Source organism: Pleurodeles waltl, chromosome 10 (genome assembly GCF_031143425.1).
Source record: "Pleurodeles waltl isolate 20211129_DDA chromosome 10, aPleWal1.hap1.20221129, whole genome shotgun sequence".
NCBI lineage: Eukaryota > Metazoa > Chordata > Amphibia > Caudata > Salamandridae > Pleurodeles > Pleurodeles waltl.
Window position 1 is genome coordinate 436,620,237 of NC_090449.1, and position 15,053 is coordinate 436,635,289.

The 15,053-nt window shown below is 43.6% G+C and overlaps 1 protein-coding gene across 1 annotated transcript in view; it reads left to right on the top strand.

Moving 5' to 3' along the window:
* GLYR1 (glyoxylate reductase 1 homolog) overlaps window positions 1–14,755 on the top strand; it is a 482,931-nt gene extending 468,176 nt beyond the window's left edge. The window contains exons 15-16 of the mRNA XM_069210697.1: window positions 7,351–7,475; window positions 13,593–14,755. Of these exons, the coding sequence (XP_069066798.1) occupies window positions 7,351–7,475; window positions 13,593–13,667 (200 nt within the window). The 3' untranslated portion in view covers window positions 13,668–14,755. The remainder of the gene's footprint in view (window positions 1–7,350; window positions 7,476–13,592) is intronic.
* Window positions 14,756–15,053: the final 298 nt, after the last annotated feature.

Consider the following 15,053-nt stretch of genomic DNA (forward strand, 5'->3'; position numbering starts at 1 on the left):
ACAAGTAACACCACCACCATCCCCACATCACTCTCCGCAACCATCACCGGTAGCCACTCCACCAATGATGCAATCCCCAACTCATACAGGAATGAGTCAAGATGACCCTGACGCATGGGACCTTTGACGCACCAGTGTCAGACAATAGTCCAGAATGCTATCCAGCTAAACCATCGCCACCAGAGGATAGTACAGGCTACGCACAAGTGGTGTCAAGAGCAGCTGCATTTCATAATGTCAGCCTTCATTCAGAGCCCATTGAAGACGACTTTCTTTTTAATACACTGTCATCCACACACAGCCAATATCAGAGTCTTCCTATGCTACCCGGAATGCTAAAACACTCCAAACAAGTGTTTGAGGAGCCTGTTAAAGGGAGAGCCATTACTCCAAGAGTAGATAAAAAAATATAAACTGCCACCAACAGACCCAGTGTACATTACACATCAGCTAACACCAGACTCTGTTGTAGTGGGAGCAGCGCGCAAAAGAGCCAACTCTCATACTTCAGGAGATGCACCACCTCCAGATAAAGAAAGTCGAAGATTCGATGCTGCAGGCAAAAGGGTGGCGGCACAGGCAGCAAACCAGTGGCGTATTGCAAATTTGCAAGCTTTGCTAGCCAGATATGATAGGGCCCATTGGGATGAGATGCAACACCTTATTGAACATTTACCCAAGGAGTTCCAAAAGAGAGCGCAGCAAGTAGTAGAAGGAGGACAGGGTATCTCAAATAATCAGATATGGTCAGCAATGGATGCTGCAGACACAGCTGCTAGAACTGTCAACACAGCTGTAACAATGAGACATGCATGGCTGCGTACATCAGGATTTAAACCAGAGATACAGCAAGCTGTGCTGAATATGCCATTCAATGGACAGCAGTTGTTTGGGCTGGAGGTGGACACTGCGATCGAAAAACTTAAAAAAGACACTGACACGGCCAAAGCCATGGGCGCACTCTACTCCCCACAGAGCAGAGGCACATTTCGAAAAACACAATTTCGAGGGGGGTTTCGAGGGCAAACCACAGAAGCCACAGCCTTACAAACAAAGCCCACTTACCAGAGCCAGTATCAGCGGGGAGGTTTTCGGGGACAATATAGAGGGGGACAATTTCAAAGGAACAGAGGAAAGTTCCAAAGTCCCAAAACTCCTCCAAACAAACAGTGACTTCAAGGTCTCAAATCCCCAACACATAACACCTGTGGGAGGGAGACTAACCAAGTTTTACACACATTGGGAGGAAATAACAACAGACACTTGGGTCTTAGCAATTATCCACAATGGTTATTGCATAGAATTTATCAAATTCCCTCCAAACATTCCACCGAAAACACACAATATGTTAAAACAACATATAAATCTTCTAGGACTAGAAGTTCAAGCATTGCTCCAAAAAGAAGCAATAGAGTTAGTACCAAAACAAGAAATAAACACAGGAGTTTACTCACTGTACTTTCTGATACCCAAAAAAGACAAAACTCTAAGACCCATACTAGATCTCAGAATAGTAAATACATACATCAAACCAGACCATTTTCACATGGTTACATTACAAGAAGTAATCCCACTGCTCAAACAACAAGACTACATGACAACACTGGATCTAAAGGATGCATATTTCCATATACCAATACATCCTTCACACAAGAAGTACCTAAGGTTTGTATTCCAAGGGATACATTACCAATTCAAAGTGTTGCCATTCGGAATAACAACTGCGCCAAGAGTTTTTACAAAATGTCTAGCAGTAGTAGCTGCACATATCAGAAGGCAGCAAATACATGTGTTCCCGTACCTAGACGATTGGTTAATCAAAACCAACACGCAAAAACAGTGTTCACAACACACAAATTACGTCATACAAACCCTACACAAACTAGGTTTCTCAATCAATTACTCAAAGTCACACCTTCTGCCGTGTCAAACACAGCAATACCTAGGAGCAACAATCAACACAGTAAAAGGAATTGCCACTCCAAGTCCACAAAGAGTCCAAACATTCCAAAATGTCATACAAGCCATGTATCCAAACCAAAAGATACAGGTCAAATTAGTAATGAAATTCCTAGGCATGATGTCCTCATGCATAGCCATTGTCCCAAACGCAAGGTTGCACATGCGGCCCTTACAACAGTGCCTAGCATCACAGTGGTCACAGGCACAGGGTCAACTTCTAGATCTGGTGTTGATAGACCGCCAAACATACATCTCGCTTCAATGGTGGAACAGTATAAATTTAAACCAAGGGCGGCCTTTTCAAGACCCAGTGCCACAATGCGTAATAACAACAGATGCATCCATGACAGGGTGGGGAGCACACCTCAATCAGCACAGCATCCAAGGACAATGGGACATTCACCAAAAACAGTTTCATATAAACCACTTAGAACTGTTAGCGGTATTTCTAGCTCTAAAAGCATTTCAACCCATAATAACCCACAAATACACTCTTGTCAAAACAGACAACATGACAACAATGTATTACCTAAACAAACAGGGAGGAACACACTCGACACAGTTGTCTCCTAACAAAAAATATGGCATTGGGCTTTCACAACCACATTCGCCTAATAGCACAATTTATTCCAGGGATTCAGAATCAGTTAGCAGACAATCTCTCTCGGGATCACCAACAGATCCACGAATGGGAAATTCACACCCAAATACTGAACACTTACTTCAGAATGTGGGGAACGCCACAAATAGATCTATTTGCAACAAAAGAAAACTCAAAATGCCAAAACTTCGCATCCAGGTACCCACAACATCAGTCTCAGGGCAATGCACTATGGATGAACTGGTCAGGGATATTTGCGTACGCTTTTCCCCCTCTCCCACTTCTTCCATATCTAGTAAACAAGTTGAGTCAAAACAAACTCAAACTCATACTAATAGCACCAACATGGGCAAGGCAACCTTGGTATACAACACTACTAGACCTTTCAGTAGTACCTCATATCAAACTGCCAAACAGACCAGATCTGTTAACACAATCCAAACAACAGATCAGACATCCAAATCCAGCATCGCTGAATCTAGCAATTTGGCTCCTGAAATCCTAGAATTCGGGCACTTAGACCTCACACAGGAATGTATGGAGGTCATAGAACAAGCTAGAAAACCTACCACTAGACACTGTTATGCAAATAAGTGGAAAAGATTTGTTTCTTACTGCCATAATAATCAAATCCAACCTTTACACGCATCTGCAAAAGAAATAGTAGGATACTTACTACATTTGCAAAAATCTAACCTAGCTTTCTCTTCCATTAAAATACATCTTACGGCAATTTCTGCTTACCTACAAATTACGCACTCAATTTCATTGTTTAGGATACCAGTCATAAAGGCGTTTATGGAAGGCCTAAAGAGAATTATACCACTAAGAACACCACCAGTTCCTTCATGGAACCTCAACATTGTCCTAACACGACTCATGGGTCCACCTTTTGAGCCCATGCACTCTTGTGAAATGCAATATTTAACGTGGAAAGTTGCATTTTTAATTGCCATCACATCTCTAAGAAGAGTGAGTGAAATTCAAGTATTTACTATTCAAGAACCATTTATTCAAATACACAAAAATAAAGTTGTTCTACGGACCAATCCTAAATTTTTACCAAAAGTAATCTCACCGTTCCACTTAAATCAAACGGTAGAATTACCAGTGTTCTTCCCACAGCCAGATTATGTAGCCGAAAGAGCACTACATACATTAGACATCAAAAGAGCACTAATGTACTACATCGACAGAACAAAACTAATTCGAAAGACAAAACAACTATTTATCGCCTTTCAAAAACCTCATACAGCAAATCCAATTTCAAAACAAGGCATTGCTAGATGGATAGTTAAGTGCATTCAAACCTGCTATCTTAAAGCTAAAAGAGAACTGCCTATTACACCAAAGGCACACTCAACCAGAAAGAAAGGTGCTACCATGGCCTTTCTAGGAAATATTCCAATGAACGAAATATGTAAGGCAGCAACATGGTCTACGCCTCATACATTTACCAAGCACTACTGTGTAGATGTGCTAACTGCACAACAAGCAACAGTAGGTCAAGCTGTATTAAGAACATTATATCATACTACTTCAACTCCTACAGGCTGAACCACCGCTTTTGGGGAGATAACTGCTTACTAGTCTATGCACAGCATGTGTATCTGCAGCTACACATGCCATCGAACGGAAAATGTCACTTACCCAGTGTACATCTGTTCGTGGCATTAGTCGCTGCATATTCACATGCGCCCACCCGCCTCCCCGGGAGCCTGTAGCAGTTTAGAAGTTGATCTTAAATATTTGTACATTTGTAAATATATTACTTAAAACTTTATTATGGACATACGCATTCACTCCATTGCATGGGCACTATTACTAGCATACACAACTCCTACCTCACCCTCTGCGGGCAAAACAATCTAAGATGGTGTCGACGCCCATGCGCAATGGAGTCGAAATGGGAGGAGTCCCTCAGTCTCGTGACTCGAAAAGACTTCTTCGAAGAAAAACAACTTGTAACACTCCGAGCCCAACACCAGATGGCAGGATGTGCACAGCATGTGAATCTGCAGCGACTAATGCCACGAACAGATGTACACTGGGTAAGTGACATTTTCCATATATATATATATATATATATATATATATATATATATATATATAATTGTCTTTTTTTTTTTTTTTTTTAGTGCCAGGCAGGTCTGCATGACGCTCCGCTTTCAGAAAAGCACTTTTATGCAGTAATAATTCATATTTTCCATCTTATATCGGTAAATAAAATAAAATGGTCCCTGTAGCCTTCCACAGATATGTGCATTCGTTGTGATTCAGGTGTGTGGCTACGGAGTGACGTGGTCCCCAAGCAATGCAAGGACGTGCATGTGCTAGTGTGTCACATGATTGCTCCACCTTATTTTACTTTTTTCCCTCCCCCTCCTAATGCTGCACAGCCTCTGCAACAAGAATTGGCAAAGCCTATAGGTAAATATATGCTGACCTATTTGCTTTGTCAATGCTTGTTTTAGTTTCACAAAATTTATTACATTTGGAAGAAAAGGAGGGCAAATGAAGCCTTTTTATTTTACACAATCTTAATCACAAAACACGGTGAGTAACTGACTACTTTCTAATTGCTCTTTCAATTAAATGGCTAAGGCTACTGTTCCCAAAAATTCTTAAAGCAGGGGCCTCCAACCTTTTCTGTTATAAGAGCTACTTATGTTGAATGACAGTCATCCTGAGCTACTAATATTAACGTTTTAATTGGGACCACATTGGACAAGGTTACATTAGTGGAATATGCAAGAGAAGAGCAGTGATTCCCCCCTCAACTCATCAGTCATAGTTGCCATCAGGAGTGTTAAAAAAAAAAAAAAAAAAAAAAAAAAAAGCTGCTTTCTTGATGTAAAATGCTTCCACATGGGTAATACATAAGTCACAGCTCCTGTGCCCATGACTCAAAAGTAAGAATAGGTCTTCCCAACCCCATATGAGTTATCACTCAAATATCAACTATATATATATATATATATACATATATATATATATATATATATTTAATTCAACCACTTTTCTTGAAACATCAGTTATTAAGACCTGAAAATGCACATGTTTTCTGCTCAATTACATGTTTCAGTTTTGATATTCGTATACTAATTCAACTGAGCAAAAGCTTCTAAATTAGGAGGCTAAGCTGCATCCAGGAGAACTACTTATAGGTAGCTGGAGAGCTACCAGTATCTCACAAGCTTACTCGTTCAAGAACTCTAGCCTAAAGTGATAATCCTTATGAGTAGGTGCTGTTAAAGTCGGTTTCATGTGCTGACCTCTAGTTTCTGTTAAAGTTAAGTTTCCTCTCCATAGCTATAGTCCCCACTTTATAAATTATATAACTCAATGAACTGTTTGTGCATGTAACTAGATATGTAACCAGTACCAAACGTTAGTGGTTCCGCTAAAGGATACAACTGTGCAGCTTCAGATAAATGAGTGTCACCCTGTAAAAGGTACGCCACTAATTTTGTAACAGGAACTGTTTGGAGATTCACATTTTACGCAACAGTAATAGCTTTAAACTGCAAAACTGTTCATACGGGAGGCTAACATTTTTTTTCCCCCTTGTATAACCTTGTTTTTTTAATCACCATTTGCACAGCAGTTTTACCTTTTGGATAGTTGCAATGAACTATGTGACTCGTGGTCAAGGCATCCTGCCGACATTCTGTTTGCCTAGAGAAAAAAATATCTTTACAGTAAAATGTGTATTAATTGTATTGGGCGATAGTATGTGTGGTATGTATAAACCAAAGATTTTCTTAAATGTTCTGATTTATATGTTGATGGCAGAATGTCAGTTTTCTGTCAGCGGGGCAAAGCTTACCCAACTATTTGACTTTGGTTCTCTGTTTTGATCATGATGGCTTTGTAGTGCATCTAATGTGTGTCATTAGTATTGGGCAAAGTATAAATATATATATAATTTCAACTTTGGTGTCCTTTTGTGGTTGTAAAACGTAGCAAACTATATGACTTTGGTGCTGTTGTGTGCTTAATGGTGCCAGTGGGCTTGGCTAATGTTTTGAAATAGAACAGTATATTTACGTATTGTGAAGGTGGGGGCATTTTGGGTTTGGTGTCGACTGAAGCATAGATATGCTTGGACATAAATTAATGGGCTGTTAAGGGGGCAGCGTTTAGCCAACTGATTGTGCCTGGTGATGTGTTGATTTTTTTAAAGATACAATATGTGTTTTAATGTGTGCTGTTGGTATGGGGTGAAGTATAAATGTATGTAGACCAGTCTGAATAAGATGCAGTGTTGGAGAACTAATGTAGATTTTGTGATATCCAGCTATCTGACATTTAGTTACTGCATTGGATGACTACTAGATGAAGTCTAACTTTTTGGTGGTGTTTGTTCTCTTTATTGGTTTAATTTGTTGTTGGTAGCTTCTCTATAGCCAAGGTATGTTATTTTCATTAGTAACTTAAAAAGAAGTAACCAGAGCATGAGAAGGTTTTGCTATCACGGAGACCCTTTGTATTAGTGCTTTTAATCCGTGTGTAGATAGCCACTGTTTTTAGACTATTAGAAAGGTGTTGATACCTCAGAGGCTAATGAGTTTGAATGTGAGGGCTCAGGTTACCATGGACATTGTTGAGCTTGGAAGGAAGGCTGCTGTGTTCCCCACTGGCTCTTGTTATAGGATAAAAAGGTTTGCTGTAAAAAGACACTTCAGAAATTATTTTGAAGTGTGGTGAGTACTGTATCAGGAGGCATGAGTCGTTTGTTTTGTATATTTACATTAACTCAACTGGTTACTTGTCTTTCTTTACAGATATTCTTCAAGGGAACTTTAAACCTGATTTATACCTGAAATATATACAGAAGGACCTGAGGCTAGCCATCGCCCTTGGCGATTCTGTGAACCACCCAACTCCGATGGCAGCTGCAGCTAATGAGGTAGCAAACCTTCCACATCTCCAGTATAATGGGACACATGTGTCCCAGAGACTTTTTTCATCTGAGTCCTTTGAGGTGGGACAGGGAGAGGAGGACACCTGCGAGGGGGGTTGGGGAGCAGTGAAGACCTGCAGGAGGAAACGCAGAGAGGAGGGGACCCACAAAAGAAAAAAGAGAGAGGAGGTAATATGTAAAAGGAAACGAGAGGAGGTCATCTGTGATGGGGACTGGACTAAAGAAGGGATCCATAAGCTGAAAAAGAAAGGGCAGAGTTCCTGTAGTTGGCTCCAAGATGGGGAGGGAACCTGCAAACGAAGAGCAAAGAAGTTCTGTGGCAGGGATAAAGAGACATTTGAGGGAGGACCTACAGGACAGGAGTCAAACATGGAGTTACTAACAGAGGAGCAACAACTGGGGGTCTCTTATATGAGGGAAAAGACATGGGAGAAAGTGCATGAAGGGCACTTAAGAGTGGGTGCACAAAAAGGGGATCTGGGAAAAGAGATGCAGAAAAAGGAACTGCGTGAGAAGGTAAGTCTAATAGAGGAGGGAAAGCCATGTCAGAAAATTCTACAAAGGGTTTCGCTTACGTGGGGGGAGAATTCTCATGGAGAGCTAAGGCAAGATATCTGTGATGGGGAGCAGAGGCAGGGAGAGACCTGTCACAGGGACCAAGTGGTGACCTCCGATAGAGAGCAGAAGCAGAGGATGTCCTGCTATATTGAGCAAGGACACGAAGAAACCTTTAATAATGAGCACAAACAGGCAGGGACCTACAGTAGTAATCGGAGTCAGAATGACACTAGTGAGCAAAAGTGTAAAGAAATCTGTTCTGCGGAGCATGAACCAGAAGCCCATGTTGAAGGACAGGAAATTTTGAAGGTGCAGCCGAGACAGATGATGGACTATGAGCGAGTACAGTGGCAGAAGACTTGTGAGGTAGAGCAGGGAGAGAAGACCTACAAGAGGGGCCAGAGGCAGGAAATCTGTGAGCAAGAGCCAAGAAAGGAAGCTTATGAGCAGACTCAATTAATGTGTGAACTAGAGCAGACAAAGGGATTGTGTGAGCAGGAACGGGTGCAGAAAAGCTGTGAGAAGGAGCAGAGGCAGGAATCAGATGAGAGGGAGCATAGCAGTAAGACCAGTGAGGACCAGCTTATACCTTGGACCAAAGAGAGGGAACAAGGGGAATTAGTTGGAGAGTGGGAGCAGAGACAGGAATCCTGTAAGAGTAAGCCAAGACAGGATCAGGAACAGAAGGAAGAGATTAGTGGAAAGCAGCAGAGGGATGATGTTGGCAAGAAGCAGAAGGTTGGCATTGGAGAAGAGAGGCAGGGGGCTGGCATGAGGGAACAGTGTCAGGGGTCCGGTGTTGGAGAACAGTGGCAGGGGGCTGCCGTCAAGGAGCAGGGGCAGGGTGCTGCCATTGAGGAGCAGTGGCAGGGGCCCAGCGTTGTGGTGCAGTTGGAGGAGACCAGTGAATTAAGACCATCTACCCATGAGATTATGGAGACACTTGAAAACATTGGGAACGAACATAGGTGGAAGACCTGTGGGAGGGAGATAAAAAAGACATCCCATGAGGGGGAGCCCAGTCAAGAGATCTTTGAGAGGGAGAAGATGCAAAAGATCTGCGAGATGAAGCAGAGGCTGGAGATCTGCAAGAAGGAGCAGCGACTGGAGACCAGCAATAGGGAGTTGAAGCTGCCAATCTGTAATGAAAGGGACAAGTACGAGAATCAAACTAATGAACCCTTTAAGAGACCGTATATAGAGGAAGCCAGTTTAAAGAGTAGGGAGGAGGACTGTGATGCAAAGAAACAGGAGACTATCGCTGAGATGATGCTGCAAAAGGAAATTACATCCCACGATACGCATCAGAAGCAGATGACATCAGAGGAAAAGCCACAAAAGAGGGCATCATGGAATGAAGAGGGAAATGCTTCATTGGAACATACTAAGAAAGAAGAAAGAAAGGAGATCTTTACGGAGGCTATGTCAGAAACAAGTAGTCAGAAGGGGCTGCACAGAATGGAGAACCTCTTTGGAAGGGAGAGAAGAAAAACATGTAAGTTGATGCTGAGAAATGATAATATATGTGAACAGAAGAGGGCAAATACCAACTTTAAGCATGAGGTAAGTAAAGATGCAGTGTCCAGTGAGATGAAATGCAGAAAGGAAACGGTATGTCTTGAGGGAGTAGAGTTCTGTAAAGGACAATTTCCTAAAACCACATCAGAAAAGGAATGGAATGAAGTGGGGGGGTTTCAGTTGGGACAAAGAGAGCAAAGCAGTACTTGCAGAAGTGTTCACACAGAGAAAAAGCACAAATGTGAAATACCACAGAAAGATCTGCTCTGTATGTTGGGCCAATCAGAGGAAGGAATAAGTGGTTTGGAACAACGGAAGGGGGGAAAGGTTTATGATAGAAAACAGATTGAGGATGAAATTACTTCTGGATATGGAGAAGCTCAGAGTGCGGGAGATCTAAAAGAGAGTAAACGACAAGATGGAAGTAAACAGTTTGAGGAAGACAACCAGGAAATTATGCATGTGGAGGCAAACAAGATGCATGGAACACTGCCATTGAACAACAGTAGCTGTCTGAAGGCACACACAGACATGGGGACCTGCCAGGTGGCAGAAGTAGAGAAAAATGATTGTTCAGTGGCACTAAAAGAGAATGCAATTTATAAAATAACCCAAGTAGGGGACAACATTTGTCATTTGAAACAAGTAGAGAAGCCTAATAGTGAAATAACACAAGTAGAGGAGAAAACCTGTTTTGTGGCTGGAATAGCAGAGACCTCTCAGGTAGAAGTTGATGGGGCCTGTCAGATGGTACAGGAAGAGGAGGAGACATGTCAGATGGCACAAGTAGAAGAGGAGATCTGTCGGATTGCAGTATTAGCCAAGGAGTACTGGCACATATCACAAGTAACAGATAATGAATGTATAGCACAAATAGATGAGACATCCTGTGAGATTGCCAAGGTGTTGCGTAGCCGGGTACCACGTGTGGAAACTGGTGGTGTGCCACAGTTTGAGACCCAAGCTTTTAAGGTGCCAGAGACAGAGGGCAGAACGGTTGAGGTGTCACAGGATGAAGCCACAACAGGTAGAATGCCACAAGTGGAGGCCCACACTATTAGGCTGCAACAAGCAGAGAAAAGTTCTGCTATAATGTCACAAGTTGAGGCCCAGGCTATTATGGTGCCGCATGTGGAAGTCAAGGTATTAAGGGAGCCACAGATCACGGACCAGAAATCCCAGATTTCACGGGTGGAGGTCCAGGATGATAAAGAAACACAAATTGAGACTGTTGCGGTGGCACAGATGGAGGCACAGACTGGTGGGATGCCAGTGGAAGACACACACACTGGGTGGGTGCCAGAGATAGTGGCTGATTCTGATTGGGTGCCAGAAATAAAAGCCCAGACTGGTCGGGTGACAGAGGTAGAATCCCAAACAGTTAGCAGGCTCCCATTGAAGGTCCTTATAGGTCATTTGGCGCAGGTCAAATCCAAGACTGGTCAGGTTCCACGGTTAGATGCCTTGACTACTCTGGTGCCTAAGGTAGAGACGCAAACTGGTAGGGTACAGCAGGTAAAGCCACAGCCTGGTAGCATACTGAAGATAAAAGTCATGGGTGATAGCATGCCACTGGTGGAGACTGGTAGAGTGCTGCAGGTAGAGGCAGACAATGGGAGGTTGGCACAGGAAGAATCCAGGACTGATACTGTGCCACAGGTACAGACAGAAAATGGTAGGGTGCCACAAGTTAACATAGACACTATTGAGATAGTACAAGTAGAAGCAGAGGCTGCCAAACTGGGTCAGACAGTGGAGAGCAGTGAGATGGCCCGAATAGCTGAGGAGTACTGGCAAATGGCTCGTGCAGCACAGGCCACATGTCATCCACAAACAGATAAGATATCTTGTCATATGGTAGAGGCTGGGACTGTTATGGCATCACAGGTACAAGCGGGACATAATAGAGAGGCAGGGGCTGATAGTATGGCACAGGTAGCTAAGACTTGCCAGATGGCACGCATAGCAGAGGAATACTTTCAAATGGCAAGAGCAGCACAGGGTTCTCATGAGATGGCACACTCTGCAATAGATAGGGTAATAGTAGTTGAGCCTGAGATGAAGCATGCGCAATCAGCGTGTACTGATGAACTGACACCGTTGGATGTAGAGTCCTGTCACATGTTACAGATGGAAGAGGAAATGTGTCAGATGGTTCAGGTGGAGGAGCCCTGTCACATTCTTGAAGTGGTGCAGGAAGAGTCCTGTCATATGGTGGAGATGGAGGACGAGTCCTCCTTTCACATGGTTGAGGTGGCAGAGACATGTCACATGGTTGTGGAGGAGGAGGAGACTCGTCATGTGGTGCATGTGGAGGAGGAGACCTGTCACATAGTCCACTTAGAAGAGGCCTGTGAGATAGTGCAGGTGGAGGAAGGGTCCTGTCAAATGGTACATTTGGAGGAGGATATCTGTCATATGGTAGAAGTAGAGGAGGAGAACTGTAATATGCATCAGGGAGCAGATGACCCCTCTCAGGTGAGGAAGGATCATTGCTGTCAGATGGTACATGCAGAAGAAACTCCCTCTCACATGATCCAGTTAGAGGAGCCCTGTCAGATGGAGCAGATAGTGGGTGGCAACAGTCAGATTGCAGAGATGCAGGAGGAGTCCTGTCAGATTAAACATGTAAAAGATCAAACCTGTGAGGCAGCTAGAGTAGCAGAGGAGACTCGTAGTGTAATAGAAATAGATCACAAGGTGTCTCAGTTGTTACATGAAGAGGACAACTCCTGTCAAATCATAGAAGTGGATGCTCAGTCTTCAGAATTGGTGGATGTAGTGGAAGATAACTGTCACATAATACAAATTGAAGATCATGCATCTGAGATAATACATGAAGGGGACTCTTGCCAGATAATACAAATGGGGACTGAAGCTGGTGAGATGGTACCTGTTGAGGAGGGAACCTTCCAGGTGGTCCAGACTCTAACAAAAAGGCCTTTTGAAATGGTACATGATGAGGAACAGGAAGTCACAGAAATTAATGATTTAGAGAAAGACAACACCTGCCAAATGGGTCAAGAAGTGTCCTCCTTACCTTTATCTTGTGTAGGTAATGTGCCCTGCCAGACTTATCCGGTGGAGGAGGTTCTCTATCAAGTGGAACATGTTCATGATGCCCCCCACCAGTTGTTTCCTTTAGGGGACCGGTCTTGCCAGGCAACCCAGGTAGGAGATGTGCATTGTCGATCGGAACAAGTAGAATTGTCCGCTCAGCTAGATGAACAGTCTTGCAACATGGCACAGATGGAGGGCGTGGCCTATCTGACAGCTCAAATAGAGGGTGTGCCCTGCCAGGTCTCTACCGTACAAGAGCTGTCTCGCCACATGAGTCAGGGGCAGGGTGTGCCTTATCACTTGGCTCGGTTAGGTGAGTTGCCCTATCACATGACAAGGGTTGAGGAGGTCTGTTGTCAGATGGCCCAGGAAGAAGAGGTGTCATGTGAGATGGCTCAGGTAGAGGAACATTGCTGTCAGATGGTACAGGTAGTGATGAGGGAGACTTATGAGATTGTTCAGGTAGAAGATGATGACAACTCTGACATGATTCAAATAGAAGAACGCTGTGAGACTCAGCCACTAGATGAACAGTGCGGGATGGAGCCTAGAGATGAAGAGCTCATTTCATATGGGGGTAGGTGAGGAGCAGCAGTTCTAATGAACATTATGGTTGGAAGAAATATACAGTTGAAAAGTTGGTGAAGTGTCTGCCATCCATGTGTGAGGTATTGCTCAGCTACTTAAAAGTATGTGAAGTGGTTTTGACCAGTCCCTTTTCAAGAGGCAGTGTTGCAAATGGATTTGACCTCTAAAATCAGTCTTCACCCTCCCCATCACAGGAATGGCATTCTACAGAAGAAGCTGTGGTGCCTGGACCAAGCCCTCCTCTCGTTTCATACAATAGTGCTTCACCACAGGAGAGAAGGGCACAGAGCTAAGGAACTTGGGGTGGAATTTGGGAGGGGGGATGGGAAACGAGGACTGGACATGCCACCCTGATTATTGTCTGTCATTTTCTTCTAGGTGTACAAACGAGCGAAAGCATTGGACCAATCAGACAACGACATGTCTGCAGTGTATAGGGCCTACATTCATTAGGCTTTTCCCACTCTCATTGTTCTTTTATAACTGTTTCCATTCTGGGTTTTTAATGCTGGCCGGTCAATCCTTCTCTCCCTACTGTATAGAGACCAGCCACAAAATGTGGATAGACCCAGTTACTTATTTCCTCCCTTCCCTTTTCCCTGAGGCAGAAGCAGCAGGGTTGCAGAGGTGGCAGTGTGGGGGAGAGAGTTGCATTAGTGAGACATGCCTTGTGTAAAAGCAGCGTGTTTCTGCTGCTTTGGGTCCCCTCCTCCTCTGTTGCCTGCAGGTTCTCAAGAGGGCTGTTTTTCTCGCAGCAGGTGTTGGTAGACCTCCTCTGTTCTTGCCCATCTGAGGTGGTAGAGTACCTTGCCTAGTCATTGTTGGTAAGTGCTCTGCAATTAGTCAGTTTGGTAAGTGTCATGCTGGCTTGTGGTGTGACAGCAGACTCATCCAGTTTGTGCTGGTCCAGCGATTTTCCTACCTTTCTCTCATGTATGTTTATAGTATCCCTCTCTTCACCCCTTCTGCATTGGGTGAACACCCTGCTTCCAAGGACGGCAAAGAAATCTGTGGATCATTTTCTCCAATCCTTGCTTTATTGAAAACACTGCATTTTCTACGGCTATCAAAGGCTTTGTTGATGTGACAGCTGTCACCCCATTTCAGAACCAAACTCATCGCCACCATATCTTTCCTTAGTTGGGACCCTCCGGTGTTGAGAGTCACAAAGAAATAAGGCTCCTCTTCCCCTCTGTCAACCAACCAAGGCAAAAAAAAGTGCTTCGGTTTGTGCTGGAAATGAGCATTGGAAGTCAACATTTGTCCCCCGCCCCTCTTTCCCTTTTAGAAAGTAGATGGCTGTCTAGATTGGGGAAACACCAAAATGTAAAGGGAACATTCCAAAGACACTTCTGTTCTACATGACTGTCCTGTATTCTAACTACCATAGCTTGTCACAGCAGTCGCTGGAGTATATTCAAGACAACAAGTGAAAAAAATGGAGAAGCAAGTGAACCAGCATGATCAAAGTCTGAGAAGAGTAATTACTAGTTGATTGTAAACTGCCGTTGCGGTGTGATTTTTTTTTTTTTTTTTTTTTAGCGAACTGATTACATCAAAGAAAATCTAAAGCTGTGTGTATATCCATGTGTGTTGAATAGATGTCCCCGTGCCCCATTTGAAAATGCACTTGAGAAAGATAATTAAGAATGTTTCCCCCGCAACTCAATCTCACCGCCACCCCTCCACCCCCACCCTCCCCGTGCTGCCTCCAACAATGTACTAATTGATGCAGCATTGTCTTTTTAAAAACCTGGAATTTTGAGTATTTTGGTGTTCCTACCTATTTTTTAATGTGTGTGAAATCCAAGTCCTAGTTCATGATCATCATGCGGTCTG